Source organism: Cydia fagiglandana, chromosome Z, assembly GCF_963556715.1.
Source record: "Cydia fagiglandana chromosome Z, ilCydFagi1.1, whole genome shotgun sequence".
Classification (NCBI taxonomy): domain Eukaryota; kingdom Metazoa; phylum Arthropoda; class Insecta; order Lepidoptera; family Tortricidae; genus Cydia; species Cydia fagiglandana.
This window is the reverse complement of record NC_085959.1, coordinates 14,378,953-14,401,414: the sequence shown is the minus strand read 5'-3', so window position 1 is coordinate 14,401,414 and position 22,462 is coordinate 14,378,953. Positions and strand designations below refer to the sequence as shown.

Genomic DNA, 22,462 nt, shown 5'->3' with positions numbered 1-22,462 from the left:
CAAGCTTGCCCTTGAGCTTGTTTATTGTCTATTCAAAATTCAAAATTCTGGACAGTTGAATTTTGCTGCACTCTACAGCCTGTTATTAGTTTATTTATATTTATTATTGTTTTGTGTTTCGTCTAGCGGTTGAATATTTTGTACATTAAAATTGTGTGTTTTTATCATTTTACGTATTGTATCCATGAGTAACATGGAAGTGGATGGTGCGGAGAACAGTAATAGTTGTAGCAATATATCAGACGGAGGAAAGTATGCTAATTCAAAAGCATTCGTGGATGCTGCACGCCAGTATGAAACCACACATAGCGAGGCGTCTGTTAGTTTAATGAACAGACATTTAAACGTAAGTTTGAAATGCAATTACCACAAAGCTGTTTGTTATTATTAAAATTTACTGCGATTATCTGTTTAAGTGGTTGTTTTATTCCACTGTAGCTGTTAGCGTCGACGTGTGATTTATCAATATTCGCTCCCGGGAGGTCGGAGGTGTGCGCTTTGTTCAGCTCGCTGTGGCGCGTGATGAGGGAGCCGGGCGGGCCGCACTGGGCCGGCGTCGCGGTCCTGGCCCGGGCTTGCATGGAGCCGAGCGCCCGGCATGCGCTTACGCACACTTACAAGTAAGGCCTCTGCATTAACACAAGTCATTATTGTGAAATGTATGTCACACACATGTCACTATAATATATATTAGGTATGTACTAATGGTTTTTATCAATGATAATTCTATATAATGGTAAGAGTCTCACTAACCCGCCGCCAAAATGCCGCTTTGATACAGTAAAGTTATATACTCTCATTTTAAAACAACATGAAACTTGACCCGGCATGGTCCCAATTATTTGGAGGAACTGTCTTGTTAACATTGCTAACAAGCAAAAAGTTATAAACATCTTTTCAGACACCATATTAAATACCTGTGGTTTAGCCAACACATAAACACTTACTTACACCCTGGGCTCCAAATTAAGACCAATCCAGGAAATCTGGGCAAACAATCCCTAGACCTAAAATAAATAAAATAATTTTATTTCAGATAGAATCCCACATCAATATTACAAAATTAATGAAATAAATAAATCAATAATTACATTTACACACTAAAATACAAATGATAACTAGTTATAATATCTAAATATTACGAGTATACACAATTTAGTTAATTTTTTTGTAGTAAATTGACTACAATTTTAAAATTCGGAGATTCAATTCTTGAGGTGCTGAGAAGAGAAACTGTAGGATAATTTTATTATTAAATATTGACATAAATTCAGCTGTAGGAGCATTCCATGAAATTGTCTACTGTTGTCCCGTACAAACGCGAAGTTTCTGAAGATTTAAAGGTATAAGAGATTCCTTTTCTATGACAAATGGTCAAAAATATGCACGAAAAATAATCGCCTACTTTAAATGCTGAGAAAAAAGTCGCAACACAGGAAATAAAATGCGTTTGTACGGGACAGCCCGTGGAATGCTCCTGTAGCTACTTAATAAAATGTCTGAGTGGTGCTGTGGGTGTGTGTGTTAAAATCAGCTTGAGCAGGTTTCAATGATAGGTGTATAATTATTATCTTTATAATTTTCAGATTTATGCCAATATTGACTCAGTTGTTATCAAATTCTATTTCAAATGACAAGAAAATCAAGCTGCTTTCGGTAATGCAGGTATGTTACTCTGAATGTTTTGTATTATTATTATTTTCTGATTCATTAGCATTACGAATATACTGCATAAAATTATTAAATATGCTTTCAGGACATTTCCTATGGTATTATTATAAGTTGGCAGGAGTCATACCTTCCTGTGCTCATGAAGAAGTTAACAGACTGGATCACAACCTCATGCAATGACCCCCAGGAGCAATTGATCAAACACCGGTCCCTCACAGTGTTGGCCAACATCTGCTCTGGAAACTTACCCGCTGTATATGCTTTGATAAGGACCATAGATACTAAGAAATTTGTTGTACATCTCATGGGTTTAAAGGTATAACTATTTTTATTTTGTTCAATTATGTTACTAGATGATAGATTTGATCTGTGTCATTTCCAGGGCTCGGAACCGGTATTTTTTTAAAACCCCGAAATAGCCCGATATTTTGAATTACTTTATGCTCTTTAGATAGGACTGAATCATGTATTTAGGTAACAACTTCGTATTATTAGAATGTCCCATTAAAAATGAAATAATAAACCATAGAACGAAAACGAACGTAATAATACCGGTATTTTTGTATGGAGCAAATACCGGTTTCCGACCCCTGGTCATTTCATCCTCAAAGGTTTCTATATAATAAGAAACAATTTAAATTTGGCTCCATAATCTGCTTTCTATCTATTAAGCCCTTCTATTCTGAGTTAGAGTATGTCTCTAAGCTCATTGTGCCGCTTTGGCACAGGCCTCCTCCAGCTCTTTCCATTGGAGTCTGTTGTGGGCCACTTTTCTCCAGTTCAGCTTTGCTTTATTCTTTGTATTAACTTGATCATGTAAAATAGATAATCTAAGATCGCGTGCGTTTGTGTAAACCACGTATAAACGCGTCCTATTTCCAGGATGGCTGGTGCGGAGGGGCCGACGTGTGCCGGCTGTTGTTGTGCCTGTCGGCGGCGACGCGCGGCGCGGGCGCCGTGCGCCAGACCGACGTCAACAGCTACCTGTCCTGCTGCGTGCTCACCTTCAGCAAGGCGGTCATGTGAGTACCTACAGGATGGTGATGATGAGGCAATCCTGTTAGTCCTCATTAGGGACATACGGCTCGCAGAATTTCTTACTAAGGAATAAAATAATAATTTATAAGTATTTGCCCGTTTGAAAGGTTGCCCAATACGAAGGATCATCCCTAGCTTTTCATAAGCATATGAAGAAGAAAGAATGGTATACATACACAATACATATATGTACAATACTTCGTGTGAATTAACGAGTAAACGGAGGCGTCATTTCAGAGATAAGGACTCGAGTCAACTACTGCAGGCGTACACCCTCATGAACGAGCTGTGCCAAGACATCAACCTGAGGAACCTCGTCGCCAGCGCGCCCGACTTCTGCCTCGAGACCACCTTGAAGGTAATATGATCATAAATATCATAATATATGTAGTTGCTTCAATATACGGCGGCTGTACGGCGTTTTATGGGTCGCATAGTCAACTAGGAACCATTATAGTTTCGCCATGTCTGTCCGAGGCTTTCCTTTGTGATCGTTAGTACTAGAAAGGTGCAATTTGGGTTGGATATATAAACATAATGAAGAAACCGGACTAATCCCAATAAGGCCTAGTTTCCCCTCTGGGCTGGAAGGTCAGATGGCAGTCGCTTTTGTAAAAACTAGTGCCTACGTCAAATCATGGGATTAGTTGTCAAGCGGACCCCAGGATCCCATGAGCCGTGGCAAAATGCCGGGATAGCGCGAGGAAGAAGAAGATATAAATCATCAATCCGAAAAAGAAGTAAAAAATAAATTAGAGAAAGTAAAGAGAAGTAAAAAAAAATTATTTACCTACACGTAAAGTGGGGATTTTTTTCTCTTGTTGGGTGTAAAATTTGGTTCTTCAAAAAACATTTTTGATAAAGTGAATGTTTCCAGAAATAATCGCTCCGACAGAAAAAAATTGTGCGTAGGTGACCATGGAACCCTACACTACATGGCCCGACATGCTTTTCGCCAGTTTTTTGTTGTAATCTTGGAGGCAAATATTGTTAAATGAGATAATGATCGGAGTTAACTTTCGAAAAGTAAAGTTGGCATGGTACTGACACTAAGGGTTGCACCAAACTTGTCACTGCTAAAGTGTTCGCTAAATTTTATTGTATGGGAAATTTCATAGATCTCAGCTGCGTGACGTTGATCAGTATGTTAACTGTGGCTGGTGCAACTCGCACTAAGTCTAGTTTGATCAAATTTGTTGCGAAGTGTTCTTCTGCTATGTATGAGAATCACAACTTTTCATATTCATCACAGCCCCCCATAATCCTTACTAACAGAACTGTTATATTTCTTCCAGAACTTGGTGGAGTTTTGCAACGCACCCAATCAAGCATTAGAGCCTGAGCAAGTTACTGCTGTTGTCCAAAATGCTTTAAAGTTCCTCGTGGTCTTAGTTAATTTAGGTAAAGTACCGTACACCGCACATACAATTGATGAAATTGTTTACAGCAACTCAGAATGGTAATGTTTTGTGCGTGGAGGTGCATAGTTGCATACCACACTTCTCTATTGACTGACAGACTGACACATACACATTTATAAGCGGGTCCACACAGAACGAGGTAGCTTGTGAGGAAAATGCTGCGCCGAAACGGTCTACAAACGCGTGCCATCGCAGCCGTGCGTACTTAATCTTACTTCTGACAAGATTGAGCGAGGGACATTTCCACAACCCAAGCTACTTTGCGCGTTTGGACTCACTTGTTAACACATTCAGTGCTATCGCGAGGCTTCACTCAACGAGCGTAGCCGATAAGAGAACTCCGCCTAGCGGGTCGCTGGCAGTGAATGCGTTAACTCAAGAAAGCATTACAAGTCGATCTACACTTTTAGTGATCTGATTGAGACTAGAATCCTTGTCTCATGTTAGTCATTATTCATAGCCGAGATTCTTGAGATGACACTAAGCCTAAACCTAAACTGCAGCATTAGCTAGTATAGTACGCCTTTTTAATACCTTCAATGTTTTTAAATTATGTCATTATTTCCAGATATGTATCCGTTCCGCAAAAACCACTGTCAAATGCTTTGTCTGTGTTTGGTCGCACACCGGTTGTGTCTGCCAGAGAGCTTGGAATTATTCTCATCCATCATATGTCAATACAAAGGTACAGTAACATTATGGTTCAAATCACACAAATTGCTGGCTATAGGCTTTTTACTGGATGCTTCCGATCTGTTCCACACAACCATATTGATATCCTTTAGGAACAGTCTTTAACATTGAGGTTTAATTATAAATAAGCTAATGTTTTCTTACAGATGAAGGTCAGCTACCTGAAGAGTTAATATTGATGATTAGCGAGGGTCTGCCAGGGCTTCTAGTGCCACCAGCGCTAGAACCAGGGAAAGCTGGATTGCAATGGGTAATTTGTTTTATTATTATCTTTCCTTGCAAGTTACCATGCTAATAATTCGCTAATGAGAGCGAGTGGTGATGAAATGCAAAGAACCGCACGTAGCAGCTCGATTTGTGAAGAGTGTTGACGTATTTCGCCCGAGGTATTGCCTCGGCCAAGGCACGTCTACGTCTACACAGACAAAGTTGCTTCGCTCTGCAATTTCCTCGCTATCCTCAAGGGTTCCAATGGGCATCACAGTTTTATATCTCATGGCTATGAAAAAAATCCGAGCGAATTGGCACAAACTTGTCGATTTCAGCTCAAGTTGACGCACAACGTGACGAGTTGTGCGAATTCAATCACCCTTGTTAATCCTTGGATCAGTGTTTTTATTGCTTCATAGATATTTCTTCATTTTAGTTGCAAGTGGTAGGTGCCCTGTGCGAGACGGGTTCTACGCAAGAGCGAGTGCTAAGGGCAGTGTCGCCAGAGGCGTATGAAGAGATTCTATACAGCGTTCTGCAGTATTCTACACAAGTGAGTGCAATAAAGTCCTATACTATAAGTTAAAAAGTCCTATACTAGGTAAAGTAGGTAATAATAACAGTACAACCAAGGAAAATTAACTCTTTGTCGAGTAAATTAATCATGTATCGCCCCTAAAGTTGACGCTTAGTTTTTTTACTAACTAGTAAAAATGATATGTAAAAAGTTCGTGAGTCTCTTTTCATCATAGTCCTTCCTTTTATTATTTACCTATTCGACCGCTAGTTTTGTAATCTTAAACGTTACGAATTGTAGAACGGCTCGGTGGGTCAGGAGCAGGGCCAGCAGGCGGCCGTGCTCGGCTGCAAGACGGCGTTGACGCTGGCGCCGCTGCTGCCGGCGTGGGGAGCCGCGCTCAAGAGGTTCCTACTGAACAACCAGGTAAACGACGTACCACAGTTATATGCTAGTTCTTCGCTACAAGCGCAGGCGAGCCGACTTTAGTCGCTCTGAGATACTTCGTTAAGGTGCAGTAGGTTCAGAAAACGGAGTTTATAAAAAGGCGTAACCCTTTTTGGATCACAATACGGCTTGCATACATTTTATCGACAATCCTAATACCTTTCTCGTGGGACTTAACCCTTTGACCGCCGTTGGCATGTATACAAGACAACGATAGAACGATACACTGGCGCCGCTGTCTTGTATACAAGACACAAATTCAACCGCTCGGTAAATGTGAAAAAACATCAATTGTAGTATTTTTTACACTCGTGTTAATGTTTTAGGTCTTTGATTTTTAAAATAATTGCATTCAAAGCAGATAAATAAATCCGTTCTTTTATAATAAGGCAATCAAAAAAATTGCTCCAGTTTTCAACGTTTTTCATGTTCCTCGTCGCCGTTGTCTTGTATACAAGACAGCTAGGGATGGGAATGTTAACTCGATATGAGAATATTAGAGGTGCAACGGATAGTTGTTTGGCCAGATACCGGATATTCGGCCTGACCATCGGCCGAATATCTGGTATCCGGCCGCCGGATATTCGGCCAGCGGAGCTGCACCTACATTTCGGTTTTTCAGGTGCGCATTCTGCAGTTTTGACCTGTTTCTAAGTGAACGATCACGAGGACACATTTCTAGGATCGAAATGAGTTCGAAGTCAGTGGAATCTCTAAATTGTTTTAAAATAATAAACAAGTACGATTATGACCGTGACTGTTTCTTAAATCCAATTTGTTTACTCCGAAATCAAGCAATGGTACTATCCGGTATCCGGCCGGATAAAAGGGCACTATCCGGTATCCGGCCGGATATTAAAATACTGGCCGGATACCGGATAGTAACCGAATATCCGGTGCATCTGTAGAGAATATTCAAATTAAATATCAAGTGGCCAATCTGGTTTTATTTAAGCATTTGAACACCTGATGTTAAATGCCAATTGGTGATAACTAGTAACTAGAATACGTTAAACGAGAGAGAGACAGGCATAACTATAGCTGGAGTTCAGGGAACTTGTTCAGCTGTCCATAGTAGAGTCAGACAAGTAAATCTGTCCTTGTGGTCTATTTGCAGAACAAATGATTCATTTTGAGATGATAGTGTATACTGCAAAACGTAATTCAAGACCAAAAAAGTAAAAAATGTTGCCACTTTTTACTAGCGCGTCTTGTATTTATGTACAAATAAATAAATAAAAGTACTTTATTAAATAGTAGGAGTAAAATTACTAAGGAATAAATTATCTGAGCGTGATTATTTATCAAAAGGAATTTACTATTTTACAAACAAATTATTGCAATGGCAACATTGTCGTACTTTTTTTGGTCTTGAATTACGTTTTGCAGTATAGTGGGGAGTGATACCCTGCAGTGACCGCTTCGCACAAGAATGGTACCTACAGGCGGACGCTCGGACTTGTCAGTGTCGCCTAACTATGAGAATGTTACCTATGTATTTGAAATTGACGAAAAATTATTATGGTAGGGAGGGTGTAATACGGGAACTGACAAGCTCTTCTAAGGAACATGTCGAATGTGAAACATGCATTCCCGAACATTTCTGATCCCCACCCTTTTGCAATATTATTGTTCTTCACTCATTGACAATTCAACCCACGTGTCATTTTCCCCAATGCAGTTCCGGTACATTCATATCATCGACACACGATGCGCGGCTCTAACCTAACGCTTATAAAGTTTACGTACCGACAAGCGCTTACGCCGTTGACCTAGAGACTATTATTACTTAATCCGCGCGGAAACGGTCCTTGTCGGTCTGCACTGCGGGCAGTCCATGCGCGCCGTTGTCATGTATACAAGACTTCTCGTAGAGCCTAGTGCGGTGATATTACGTCATGAATCGATATTGTTTAGTGGTTGTTTTTAATGATAAAGACCTTTATTTTTAACATTGTCGTGTGTAAAAAATATGTTAATTTTTGGCATTCTAGAAATAAATTAAAGTTGGTTAAGAACAAAGCCAAATTGAGAAGATTTTTACCATAAATTGTAAATATCGATATCACAATTTGCAATCCCTAAACTTTTTATTAGTTGTTTATTTAAAATTTACTCTGGCGTGTGAGTGAGCGTCTTTGCGGACTAGGTCCGGCGGCCAAAAGGTTAATAGATTCGAATCCTGTGTGTATGACTTTTGCACGATATAAAAAAATCACTTTAAAATGCACTTTAAAATTTGTAACAATTTTTGCAAAACAGTTAAAAATATGAAAATTGCTTCTAAATATTGGCAGTATCTTATTTCGGTACGAGAACTCGCATGTGAGTTTCATTAATCGTTACATTGGGGTATTTGATTGGTCGGCTGAATTGGATGTAATCGCATACGAGTTCGCGTGCCATCAAAATCAGCCCTGGATTACCATCCTTCCACCTATATAATTCTTTTGTCCAATGTCATTGCGTCTCACCCTCTCATTGAGCAAAATTATGAGACTCAATACACATTGGACAGATGGAATACCACCCTCAACCTTTTATCATCGTCATCATCATCATCATCTCAGCCATAAGACATCCACTGCTGAACATAGGCCTCCCCCTTGGACCTCCATTGTGCTCTGCATGATGGGGGGTGAATGCCATAATCGCCACGCTTGGCAGGCGGGTTTGCGATCGCAGTCGAGTACACCGAATTTGAGGGATGCTGCTGCCCGTCCACCGGTGGCCTTGGACGTAGTTTAAGGACATACCCGGGTCCAACCTTTTATAAAACGATGATTTGATTGTCATCTCTTATTTTATAACAGGTGCGCAAAATGCTATCGACGGGTCTACGCAACGGAACGCGACGGCTTGAAATACTGAAGCTAATTAGGCACCACCTATTCCCTTGTGACCAAATGGATGAGGTAATTTACATAATATTATAGCTATGCTGTTTGAGAGACTTCTATATTTATGTTGTTATAATTCCAAAAATATTTTACAAACACACACAACTTTTTATTCACTTTAGCTGCGACTGTACGGCCAATAATATGAAGTTGCAAATGCCAGAGGTTAAGATTTCAATATCATAAACTCAAGCAATTTTAAATATTTTTGGTTGTACAGTTAGATAATCTAAACTTTGGGTCATTTTGACCTTTTCAAGGACAGCGTGAGCCATTATATGCAAATAAAACGAAAATTATTATTGCATTTTATATTTAGTTACGTTTCAAACTCTTTGATACTACAGTGATTTATTTTTTACGGGGTTTTTTTCAAAGTGTTTACGTGTTGCCTTTTTTGTTGTACTAATTGAACTTACTTTACGGATCTCGATTGTCGTTTTTGGCTACGTGACAGCGTGATAAAACTGTATTCGTCACTTTCAATCGCGCTCTGTTAAAAAGTAACAGATATTTTGTCACGTGGATAAAGCCATCGATAATAGGCCAGGTGGTCATGTTTTAGGTTTTCGAGGAGTGTCCGAAGCAGTTGTCGGAGGGTAGCGCGTCGCCGCGCGCCGCGGAGGTGGACGAGGCGTGGCAGTCGGCGCCGCGCCTCACGCCGGGCCAGGAGCACGCCGTCGACGCGCTGGTGCGCCAGCTCACTGAAGCTCTTAAGAACAACAAGGTATGGACTATGTGACTCACTTGAAATACACATATATCTAAGTCATCATCTTCCTCGCGTTATCGCGGCCTTTGCCACGGCTCATGGGAGCCTAGAGCCCCCTTAGCAACAAATCCTGACATTGGCATAGGCACTAGTTTTTACGAAAGCAACTGCCATCTGACCTTCAAGCCCTGAGGGTAAACTAGACCTTATTGGGATTAGTTCAGTTTCCTCACGATGTTTTCCTTCACCGAAAAGCGACAGGTAAATATCAAATGATATTTCGTATATAAATTGCGCGAGCTGGGGTTTGAACCAAGTTTGAACCCACAACCTCCGGATTGAAAGTCGTACGCTCTTAGCGCTATAGGCCACCAGCGCTCTATCTAACTATAGTTCGTTTTTTTAGCATTAGAAATAAGGTAAACAATCTTGATGTATCTTAATTGAAAAACACATTTTAAAAATAAGTTACGGCAAATATGTAACAATTATGAATCTAATACGATCATTTATATTCTTCTGCTTGTAATGGTCAAGAATGACGCTCCCTAAAATACCCTACACTCAAGCCCTCCTATCCCATATATCTAAAGCAACCCTCAAAGCAAACCTACTTTACCTAAGAATATAATTTGTCTCTGTCTTGCATTTAAAACTTTTGGCCATAAAAGTGATGTGATCGTCTAGAAAATGGTAGGACCCCGTAGCTGTACGTAATAACCCCTGGTTCTTTTACAAAGAGGAGAGTTACAAATCTATAAACCCAGAAACTAACCTAGTTAAATGAAGAGCACAGTAATAATTTGATATTAACCCATAGGAATCAAACAGTAGCATAATAAGAAAGGTTACTAATAAAAGTAGGTAAATGAGAAATGCAATGTAATAAAGTACATATTTTAATAAAGGTAAGATAACAAATACAATGATAATTTATTTTAGAATTAAAGTATTGTAAATATTGTAATACTGCTTGCAATTGATAATGAGCTTTCTGGATACTAGTAGATAGCGATGAGAAGTTCTATCTCACTGAAGTACCCGCAGTCCATCTAAATATAGAGGAATGAATAATAGAATATATAAATATGAATAATAGAATATATAAATAAATAAAAATATTTTTTTGGTAAAAATCCCCTACTCCTATTGGACTCCGGATAACATTGAGGAGCATTTTTCCTGGGATAAGCCTACTTAAGGGAAACTTTATATTTACAACCTAACAACATCTGAATGCTATTCTAGAATGCCACCTCAATGCTTGATGGGGTTTGGAGTCATCCTTAACCAATCACTGTGGGTGATCCCGTCGATTGGGCTTCCTTTCCCTACCTCCCTATTCCTAGGAGTTTAAGACTCAGCTAAAGGCTAGATACGTTTCGCAAACCCTAAGTGGTATCTGAGGAAAAGAAACGTAAAGTATTCCATCAGCCACTCTACCTACTTATTTTCACACTAAGCTAAGAATACTGAACCCATAGTCCCATCCCATAAGCTGTAAGCTATATTTAATGGCAGGTCTGTAGATAATTTAACCTTTAAATATAATATAGTAAATGTGATAGGCCTTGGCCTAATTTATAATCTTGACCTTAGTCAGGAATACAATTCATTAGGTTCAAGTTGCGTGAATCGACTGCGTTCCAAGTATACAGTACGACTCCTAACTTTACGTTACGATCAGTTAGTGCAAATCAACCATCAAAATGTTCACCTGAACAATTTGTCAATAGCAATAATGTAATAATATAGATCGTATCTACTTTATGCCATCAATAGAAATCAGATACTTCAAAATGTCAATAAGTCTTTAGGAATGTCGATAGTAATATTTCTTTTCATGTAAATACATTCAATAGGTAGTATATCAATCTCTATTAAATCGAGAACAGATAAATAATATAAGTTGTAATTATTTCCACCTTTGAGCCATAATTACCAATATCGCACTACTAATTTGACAAAATCATTTTATCTTCACTAAAATAATAGCGCGTAACTTAGCCTCTCCCATATTAAGTATGTATTTACTTCCACCAAAACATCAATCAGATAACGTATTGAACAGAGCAAGAAACTCAAAATCGTAAATATTCATATTTAAGAAAAACATCGTAACTTTAATCCATCTACTTTCAATATCAGTCACTTAACACAAATATCACTCTTCAAATGCCACTAATCTTTCAATATACTTAGGTTCAGTAAGTATCAAACTAATTTACTTCAATTTCTATTCATAATATGTAGGTAGGTACTTGCGTCGCATTGCGGCATGAAACATGAACGTTCCCTTTTTCTATGTAGGTATCTTTATACTTTATTTATTCTCACATCATAATCTTCATTTAGAAATATATCACTGATAGGTATTTTAACAAGTAATCACTATTCTCATAAATACGCAAGCAGTTGGTACAGAATACCATCCCTTTCAATAAAGATCGAACCAATTTATTTCCATTACTAAATTACGGTAAAACTCGATGGCACGACACATTCACTAAATATCCTTCCAAATTACTTTCTGTTATTGAAATACACCAGGAAAATATCGTGTTTGTACTTTATAATTAATAAAACAATTAATAAAACTCTAACGCACGTATTATTTGATAAATAAAGCTAAATAAAATATCTATCGCCACGTACACACTCGCGCGATCATCTCACAATGCCGCCATCTTGTCTCCTTGCCGCGAACGAGAGCTATTTATTTGTTAGTGAGAAATCTTCGTAAGTAAATTAAAACAAACTGTAGCGACGCTGGTTTCCGAGAACAGTAAAGGTAGGTATTAAGCTCTATTATGTTATTATGCTTTAGGCTGGAAACTAGGATTATTATTTGTAGTTATGCACGCGTACGTAATTCGAACAACTAGCTAACACAAAACCGGCACTGAGAAAAAGCTTCAAATAATTACGCACTCAAATGATAAAGGCACTGTACTTAGCTCGTGTTTAGATGTCCTAGGTCTTCTATTATCTGACGCCGTCTATTTAAAACTCCTTTTAATAACTTCTTCTAGTAAATTGCTCCGTCCACGGACAAACTTCGAACGTACTCTTACGAAAGTCAGACAACGGATGCCGCGAGGCCCCCGCGCAACTGCTTTTTGTCAACCTATGTCGCTCGCGCCTGCGCAGAACAAACTCACGCCGCGTTCTACACTGCTACAACCTGAGTAGCAAACTATGGTGCAACTTTTGTATCAAAATATGTTGACTTCTATTGATTTTTTAACTATCTCTTGATTATATTATATTTTGTTCAAAGTATTTTGCCTTTATCGTCATGTGTGTCTATAGTTATCAATAATATTCCCCACGGTTGTTAGCTTTTAGAGCTGCCGTAATTTACTCACCCTAATTTAGTGAAAGTGCTTTAACTCCCTAACGCACTTTATTACCTTATATGGCCATGCGTCCTGCGCTCGCACTTTTATTACCTTATATGACCACAAATCATGCGCTAAGCTTCCTGGCTTGTGATTGGCTGACTGTTAATATGGTGCAATTTGACTGCGCGACCGAGTATCGACATGTTTTGTGTTATTTAATTTCAAAATAGTATTAATTTGATGATTTGATGAATAGTGAGTGATTTCTGTAATAAATCAATACATCATGAATTCATGCAATGCATAATTCATTATATAGAAGAATATAAATAAAACCATATTAATACTGTATATATATAGATTTGTACGGAACGGTAATATCGTACCGTCACATGCTTTCATAAGTAATAGTTATTGATTTTTAAAAAGCGTTTATCAATTAAAAGACATGTCAAGATCGCTTACCTTCTTTGAAGTTCTTTCTAATGCTAAAAAAACGAACTATATAGGAGAAGTTTGTTTATGTATTGCACGTTACGTAAGCTACCAAACAATGAGCACGGGTTTTTAGTTTTACATGGCAATAGGTTAATAATTTCCGTGATCATTAGATGGTAATTGCCAACAAAGTCAAGTAACTTCAAAATAAAATAAAGTATGATAAGACCCTGAATGCCACACCTCCCTTACATCATACTAACGCGCCTACTTTGCTAACCAAGTCCTGAGTAAATTCAATAAATTTGTAGATGCATTATTTGAATTTAACGTAAATGTTATTTCTTAACAGATATCCGACATTGCGACATCGAGTGTAATGGAGCTATATGGATACAAAATGACATGTTTGGAACAAAGACTGCATTCACAAACTGTTGCGCTTCAGGTAAACTATGTCAACTTTATCATATAGTCAGTCGTGTCTCGCTCCGCGTTTTCGTCGCTTTGCTACAGGTAGCTAAAAGTACATCCGTTCGGCCCCTATTTTGGGATTTGCCATAAGCCGCGCGTGGCGCTGTCGCCACCTAGCGGCCATATCTATGCTGATCGTAACAGACGCGTTTTGTTAGAGAGTGAGTCTTCTGTACTTAGTACTATTATTTATTCTGTGATATAGTTAACAGATAGGTATCTACTATCTATCACTAAAGAGAGTTTCACATATTTGTATGTCTGCCACAATGTTACTTCACAATACGGAGGTTCATCATTTCGGCTAGTGTAACATTACCACAGCTAATAGGAGTAACTATATAATAGGATCAATCACGTTAGTAATTGTATGAAGCTGCCACCGTAATACGGTGCTGAGAATTGTATGTATTGTATGTTAAGAATTGGCTATGAGAGCAACATCTCTCGGTTAATGAAAATTTTATGAGAAATATTCATTATTTCAGGGAGCAAGTGAACACATGGCGTCTCTGCAACATTCTCTAGCGATGCTTCAAGCAACCAATTCGTCTCAGCAGGATGTTTTATACACTACACAGATGCAAAACGAAAAGTAAGCTACCACACCTAGTATCTTTGTTAAATTCTAATAACCTGGCATATTTCGGCATATAGTGAATAAAAGATTCAAAGAAAGAGAAATAGAAGAAGGGGGTCTCAATTCCCCCTTATAGAATTTGTCGGGTTACATTTTATAATAAGATAAACATGGTATACATAATTATAAATATGTATTTTTCTAGATTAAAAAAGACAATCGACAATCTACATAAGCAATTAGAGGATGCCGAGGGTGCCGTACGCGGGTACCGAGCGAAGGTCGTCTCGGAAAAAGCACTTAAAGAAAAGCAAAAAGAGATACTGCAGAACGAATTCAAAACCAAACTTAACGTAAGTTATTCCACTAAGCCAAACTGCGTCAGAGGCCGCTTATCGATGTTGCCTATAATTGGGTAGGTAAAGTTTTTTGAAGATAGTCAAATTATATTTTTTCCCGATAGTATTCATTATAGCGATCACGGAAATGCAGCTCTTTTATTTTTATATCATTTTATTGATTAAATATAATTTTTTAAATGATCGATATGACGTTTGTGAGGTGAAATGGCAGACTCGAGTAATTAATTCCTTGGCGCGTAGTAAATGGGACGAGATAGAAAAAAAATCGATGTCAACTGTCAGTGTCATTCTTGGAAAATAACTTGCAAATAATTGGAAAATAATGGTCGGACGAAACATTTGTGTTTTCTTGTAATTGGATGTCGGTGTGATTTCTAGAATAAGTATTTTTAACGTCCCTAGCACGATCAACACGGATATTTTGATAATGATAACGATTGCTTTCGACTACTTGGCACTGCTTCTTGGAGAACATTTTCATTAACACCTCCACCACGACTCTTGGACTGCTACACGAGTCATTTTGGATCTCAGTATCAACACAATAGATGGAGACGATCCCGGAAACGTTCGAATGGAAATAGAATATTACAGAGATGAACTCAAAGTGCGTCGTACCGTCTTGTAGGAAGTACAGACGTTACTTTCCAAATTCAGCGTATTTGAGCACACCAAAGTCTTTAACAGCGATGCGGTGCCAAGCTTTGAAGATATATTGGCCAAAATGGTAACTTATACGTTTGTGAGGACTATATAAACGTGATTGTTGTATTATACATACATAATGATTAAGATTGTAATAGTGTTAATAACTAGGTCGTTATTGGCTATTATATATGGGCTCGGCAAGGTGTTCACAATATCTGAACACGCACGCCCTGATAATAGAGGCGTGTTCAGATATTTATGAGCACCCTAGCTGCACCAATATATCTGATGGCGACTGTACTTTAGAAAACTTATAATATAAATCCAGTAAATTTCGTTTCGTTTTATTTTAAAATCCACAAATTATTATCCTTAAGCATTAACATTACAACAGTATATAGAATCACGCTGTGTGGCGTGCCCTTGAAGAGAGTTGAGAGGTTCAAATATTGTCAATATGGATAAGTATGTCTGTAGGGTAAATGTGCTTCACGTTGGGGCCTGTTTACATATTGATTAGTGTTGATTGCGGGTTTAATACATTTGCCACTATACACAAGTAGCAAGTGTATCAACTCGCAAAAATACTACATTTTTGCTACCATTGAGGTATACATAGTAAGCACTATTCTCAAATTATGTGAGGAAATAAAACAAATTCAATTTAGTAAAGCGTATTTAATAGGGGTAAAGTGACGCGAATACAATTAAAAAAACAACGCATATTCTTAGTTTATATTAAATGTAGATGGCTTTTTAGTTTTCAGTTGGTCACAGAAATACGCTAAAAACCACTTTCAGAGTAGGTGTTTCTTGCGTTTTGGCTGTCCTTCTTGTGTCCTTCCACAGCATGAGCATGTCGTAAGTCCTGTTGTATTTGTCCCAGGACTTAGCAGGAAGCTAGTTATTCATTATTAAGTTTGCTTCTGCTTTAAAATGAGGCGGTGCATGCCGTCTATTCCAGGTCGTTTTCGTCACTTGAACTCATTTTGTTTATTACGAGTATTAAAATAACAAGCGGTAACTTATTGAGTATTGCACAACGAATAAACTTTGCCGTTTGCCGCCTTTTATTTGCATATTTTTTTAAATTATATTACCATAGATACAAAGCATACGGTACGCGCATGCGTCAATCCGCGCGCACCGCGCAGCGCCCTTTCGCGGTGCTAAAGCGGTATCCAGACGGGACTGATCAAATCGGTCGATTTGATCAGAAATGAAATTGGCGTCAATCTCCAATTTTAGATTTATGGTGATATTAGACCCATTTAAATTGAAAAAATGCCCCATAACGAAAATACTAGCCTCACAAATTGGTGTTTTTGTGTCCGCACCTCATTTTATTGGTCATTATCGGCGGTTGAATTCGGCGAGCCAAATTGGCGTTTGCGTCCGTACGTCCCGATTCGATCGGGCAATTTAATCAGATTGGCGAAAAATTGACTAATTTGGATACGCCTTAAGCAACATCGAGTTCACGATAATTTGACATATAATAATAATAGATTTTTAGCATAAGTTGCATTTCATAAAACTTAACCCAAATCATTTGTACATTTTCAAGTCAAAGATAAAGACATGTTGGTTTTAAAATTTTAATAAGTATAGACCATAACATTGTCATGATCTTGTAACATTGTTAAAATAAGAGAGTCTCCCATTTTCATTTTATTGCATTTTTTATAAAATGTCTTTAGATTCTCGGGATATCTTGGTCCTAATTCGATTGCTCTTTTTTATGGAAATAATTATATCCTTCAGATTCACAGGATGCTCGAGGCTTAGCCGAATAACACTGCAAGGAAGTATGTCATGGCTCAATGGTTCTAATTAGCCATCAGTATAATACCGCCAATGAATGTTTACATCCACCTGAAAATAAGAACAACATTCATAAAATGAGGATAACCACACAAAACTAACAGATGGTTGAAATTGTTAGAAAAAATTAGACCGATTTCTTGTTTACGAACTTAACAGCTCATGGCAATTTAATAATAAAAATCAAAACACAAGTGAAGAAAGTTTTCTGTACCTATGTATTTCACGGATACGTACTCCTGTACGGCCATTGCTCCTCTAATTCAACGGCATTGTGCTTATCACTGTTATGATAATAATTTCAAATTTGTAGAATCTGCTCGCAATCTCGTATGAACTCGCTTATTTTTCTTGCAAAACTCTGTCCAAGGGTCAGCGTAGGGGCCGTCGTGTAGGGGTGGGGAAGAAAACGTTGTCCAATAATTTATGCAGTGCCAAGTTATCGAAAGTAAATTCAATCTTTGTCCAAATACGCGCAGATGTCGTGGGGAATCAGAAGTCCGTGGGTCGTGCTGAGGTCGCCGAAAATCTCAATGATAACATTAATAGCAATTCGCAAGGTAACATGAGGCTTGTCCGTTATTTTTCGGGAATGAGAGCTAAGTGACACTGACAGTTGACATCGATTTTTTTTCTATCTCGTCCCATTTACTACGCGCCAAGGAATTAATTACTCGAGTCTGCCATTTCACCTCACAAACGTCATATCGATCATTTAAAAAATTATATTTAATCAATAAAATGATATAAAAATAAAAGAGCTGCATTTCCGTGATCGCTATAATGAATACTATCGGGAAAAAATATAATTTGCCTATCTTCAAAAAACTTTACCTACCCAATTGTTATTTTAAGTGTTTCAAGAAGATAAGCAGTTTGAAAAAAAAAAGAAAACAAACGAAAACTAAATAATGTGACGAAATTTACTCTTATGGTGCTAGTATAAAAATTAATTTGCAGCAATTACAGGTGTAATTAAGTGTAAGTGCCTCATTATAGTCTCCTACATTCCTTTTTTGTATTGCAGACTCTAGAAAATGAAATGAGAGCCATTGAAAAAGAAAACCAAGAAAAATTGAAGACCGCTGAACAGGAAACTAAAGCAGTGCAGAAGTTACTGGACCAGGAGGTATGTTAACCAATCATATATTTCAATACAATGGGAATAAAATAACATAAATAAAACTCACGTGTACACATCGAATATACATAAACGTGTCGCTCAGTTTTACGTAATCGCATAACCGAAGAGACTTAAGCCGTTGGCTAATGCAACACCCAATTAAAAATCAACAAACCAACCTACTGACACAAACTGTTCCATGGGACGGACTGTAATTCTTCAAAATACTTGCTACTAGAAGTTCTTGTTACTACCCTCAGGCGTCATGACAAATGAGCTGTAGTATTGCTTGTGGTTAATTCTTACTTTAATTATCACTATTTGTGTTACAGACGAGCAAGTGTAATGAACTAGCAGCTGTGCTGATACGGTTCGAAGAGCAAGTTCAGGCTCAAGTCAAAGAGATAGAAGAAGCCAATGCACTTGAGCGATCTCTTAGAAAAGAAATAGAACTTAAAGAATTGGTGAGTGCTTAAGAAACATGTATGTTATAATGAATATTTTTTTTTTATTATTGGGCATTTTCATTTAACTTGTACAAGTTAAGCGCGACTTAAGTCGTGTTTCGGTAACGTCTAACCGTTACATTCCTGACAAAATGTATGGGGACTTGACATTGACCGTCAGTTTTGTAACGATTGTTAACCGGCCGTTAAAGGTGTTCAATAAAGTGAATCGTCATTAAGCGATAGTCTCAGGATGCGAGCATCGTGTGTCATCGAGGTCTCAAAATGTTTTTATGGTAGAAGTAATAAGAAACTACACATTTCTCGCATTTTGAATTAATACACAGTTTTTAGATTCATATTCATGAATACCATATTGAATGTTTCACATTCAGTCTTGGATTTATTGATATATTTTTTACAGACAATAAAGCATCAAGAAAAGACGATACTCGAGCGAGAGAACCGGCTGTACCAGTTGAACACGCAGCTCGAGGAGATGAAGCGCGTGCAGGAGATGATAGCCAAGCTCACGTCCAAGAGCGCTAGCACTGCCGCCTCGCCCAATAACAGCACATAACACAGGCAGGCCGGCAACGCGCTTCCGAGGGTAACATAACGCGACTGGATGCGCGTCTACTATTATTTATAAAGTAATGTAAACAAACAAAACCATGTAATGATATTACAAAATTTCTTGGTATCGTCTTGGGCCACAATCGTCGATGGCTTTCAATGTAGAATAAGTGACGAAAGCAGAATAGGAATAATTTAAGAACTTGACGAAAAACGAATGGGACGACCCAAGACGATACCAATTTCTTCAGATACATTATTGTTACTATGTATGTTATTAACAATTATAATAACTTATTATAATGACATTTGGTATGGTGGAATTAGTTCCACACGACTCTGTATCTCCTGTATTTTTTGGAAAGAGATGCAGTACGAATGTTTTCGCAAACACGGCGAAGGGAAGTGTCACCATCAAATTGGACGCCTCCAATCGAAGTATGAGTGAGATGACATTTCACTTTGGTCATAGATCTTTATCTTTCAGAACGGATTGGATTGATTAGTCATATTAGTTACCTTTTATGTCTATCTTCAGTCTCCTTTATATTTTTTTATGATTAAATAATCCGATCCCCTATTATATAATTATTCTCCAAATCTTGTTTAATTATCTTCTTAGTGCCTTATTATTATTGGTATTCCTCCTATTCAATTTCTTTTTCCTAGATGTCAGTGCTCTCAAAGCAAAATGTGAGACGCAATACACATTGGACAAAGAAATTGGATTATGTGTAACCACCCTTTCAACAAAAAAGTATTTTCTAATAGAGAATTAATTGTCTCTGAGAAAGTTAAATGATTAGGGTAAAGTTATATTACTGAAATGCATTCAGAGCTAATGAATTAATTGAGTTTGTCAATTATCCTTTTCTTACTGATTTTCAGGACTAATGAAGACTAGAACTGAAATTTTGACCAGTCTCTACTTTGTGATAGTTTTTAGAAATATAATTTTATTTGTGACATTAACAATGATGTAAATTGATCAATAATGTTCATGGTATGTAATAGAATAAGTTATAAGATTCTTTTTTTACCCTGGTATATACATTTTATTAATTCTAGTCAATAAATTATATAATGACTCGAACTGGCACCAGTTTTTTTTTTTCACTTTGTTCTTAATAGGCTTAATTGTATAGGTAAACTAGCTACTCGCCCGGCTTCGTATGGGTATCACAAAACTAACAAATTATACACCACCTTCCCCAAGAATCCACTCTTATCGGTAAGTGAAAACCGCATGATATTCTGTTCAGTCGTTTTTGAGTTTAACGCGAACATCCATAGACACAGACAGACGCGGCAGGGGACTTGGATTTATTATAAGGTGTAGTGAAATTATGGGAATGTCCTATTTATCTCCTATAAAATGATGTACCAATTTCAATGCGTCGCTAGCTGACGGGCATGTCTGTCACCAGGTTGTATCTCATCATGAACCGTGATAGAAATTTTCACAGATGACTTATACTTGGTCAAGCAGATCTTGTCAGTAGGAAAAGGCGGCAAATTTTAAATTTGTAGGTACGAAGGGATATCGTCTCATAGAAAATTTGAATTTCGCGCCTTATTCTACTGACAAGATTTGCTTGACCATCTATATTTCTGTTGTCGCTATAACAACAAATACAAAAAGTACGGAACCCTCGATGGACGTGTCCGACTCTCCTTTGTCCGGTTTTATTTCATTTTCCATTACACCTTGTTTACTGTCTATTTTTTAGGTACATATCGACAATGTATTTGATTTAAAAAAATCGGATAAGAGTAGGTCAGTCATGTCGGGCCATGCTCAGTGAAGGGTTCCGTAGTTAGAATTATATTAGTAAGTATCATGTAATTTACAAACTAAGGGAACAGCACTTTATACGACATTTTTACTAAGAAAAGAAGACTGCAATAATTCAAAAACGGCTGGATCGCTAGATAGTCATATGCCTTATGGGAATATAGTTCAGAGCCGGAAACCGCTACCAACTTTTAGTATGTTGTTGGGCATGGCATTGGGTCTCCAAAACTGCCGGGAGACGGCGGCGCCGGCCATCTACTTCAGCGGAATGACGTCATCAAAATGACTCCCGCTTCGTTGCGAATATTACATACTGCACCCAAACTATGCATAGCACATACACGTGTGGGGTATTAAATGAAAGCCAATTAAATAATCTATATTTTATATATACAAAGTGTATCAAAATATGCAACAGTTTCAGAGAAATTTACAAAATAATAAAAATTACGTAAAAAAATATTCGATTATTTGGGTTTTACAACCAAACCAAAAGTCGGACGATAAAGCAATGTACTACAACATTAAAGATGACGTCTCAAGCCATACACTGATATCAAGAAAATCAAAATTGGACCAAATATGTGGAAATTATGCATCAAAATGTAGATATTTGCCCATACAAATGCATAAAAGTTAAAAAAATCCAAATTGGTCATTTTCAGGATAATCCGCATAAGCTTCTATTATGTTATTAGCAATATGACCTGGATTCTAAAACTGCCGGGAGACCATCTTTATTGTACCCCAGTCACGAATTATGACGTCATACAAATAATCACTGCCGAATTTCGTAAAATGTAAATTATAGCTATACTATGAGTCACACATACACGTGTGTTACATGTAATGAAAGGTTATTAAATTTAGTATGATTCACCTAAACATTATTTGTAAAAAAAATGTACGGTTTAAGAGCTAGAAACAAAGAAATACCACTTTTTATGGAAAAAGTAGATGTATATCAATTTTATAGCTAAACTAAAATCGTCAATAAAACGTTGCATATAACATTTAAAAAACCAGTTATTCAACTATACATCACAGTTTAAATTTAACATTTTCGATAAAAACTGTGGAAGTTGTGGAAAAAAAACTAAAGCGCGCCAACAATTCTACCTTAATGCGCTCATATTATGCAAAGAATAGTTCTAATCATCGAGTATTAAATGAATGAACATTACATAAAATACATGAAAACGACATTTTTGAATGGAACCATAATTAAAAAAATAATAATTTA

The 22,462-nt window shown here is 37.4% G+C and overlaps 1 protein-coding gene across 2 annotated transcripts; it reads left to right on the top strand.

The window, feature by feature from the left end:
- The first annotated feature begins 22 nt into the window (after nt 1-22).
- LOC134678171 (uncharacterized) lies at nt 23-20,521 on the top strand. 2 transcript variants are annotated; one of them, XR_010100160.1, is made up of 20 exons: nt 23-346; nt 439-620; nt 1,587-1,665; nt 1,757-1,987; nt 2,554-2,693; nt 2,947-3,067; nt 4,005-4,110; nt 4,699-4,815; nt 4,970-5,073; nt 5,470-5,586; nt 5,851-5,976; nt 8,811-8,912; nt 9,463-9,624; nt 13,744-13,839; nt 14,354-14,460; nt 14,651-14,798; nt 18,307-18,408; nt 18,735-18,866; nt 19,273-19,506; nt 20,313-20,521. XR_010100160.1 is itself a non-coding variant. In XM_063536626.1 (19 exons), the coding sequence occupies exons 1-19, from the start codon at nt 185-187 to the stop codon at nt 19,426-19,428; spliced, it is 2,490 nt and encodes an 829-aa protein (XP_063392696.1). In that variant the 5' UTR covers nt 23-184; the 3' UTR covers nt 19,429-19,589. The 2 variants fall into 2 exon arrangements, 1 of the variants encoding a protein (XP_063392696.1); XM_063536626.1 differs by lacking the exon at nt 20,313-20,521 and having other exon boundaries at nt 19,273-19,589.
- Nucleotides 20,522-22,462: the final 1,941 nt, after the last annotated feature.

What these genes read in the sequence shown, in the direction of transcription:
- LOC134678171 (XM_063536626.1), top strand. Translation starts at nt 185, where the DNA reads ATGAGTAACATGGAAGTGGATGGTGCGGAGAACAGTAATAGTTGTAGC. An exon ending in GCCTCGAGACCACCTTGAAG is followed by an intron (nt 3,068 to 4,004) that starts GTAATATGATCA and finishes TATTTCTTCCAG; the next exon opens with AACTTGGTGGAGTTTTGCAA. An exon ending in CACAAACTGTTGCGCTTCAG is followed by an intron (nt 13,840 to 14,353) that starts GTAAACTATGTC and finishes TCATTATTTCAG; the next exon opens with GGAGCAAGTGAACACATGGC.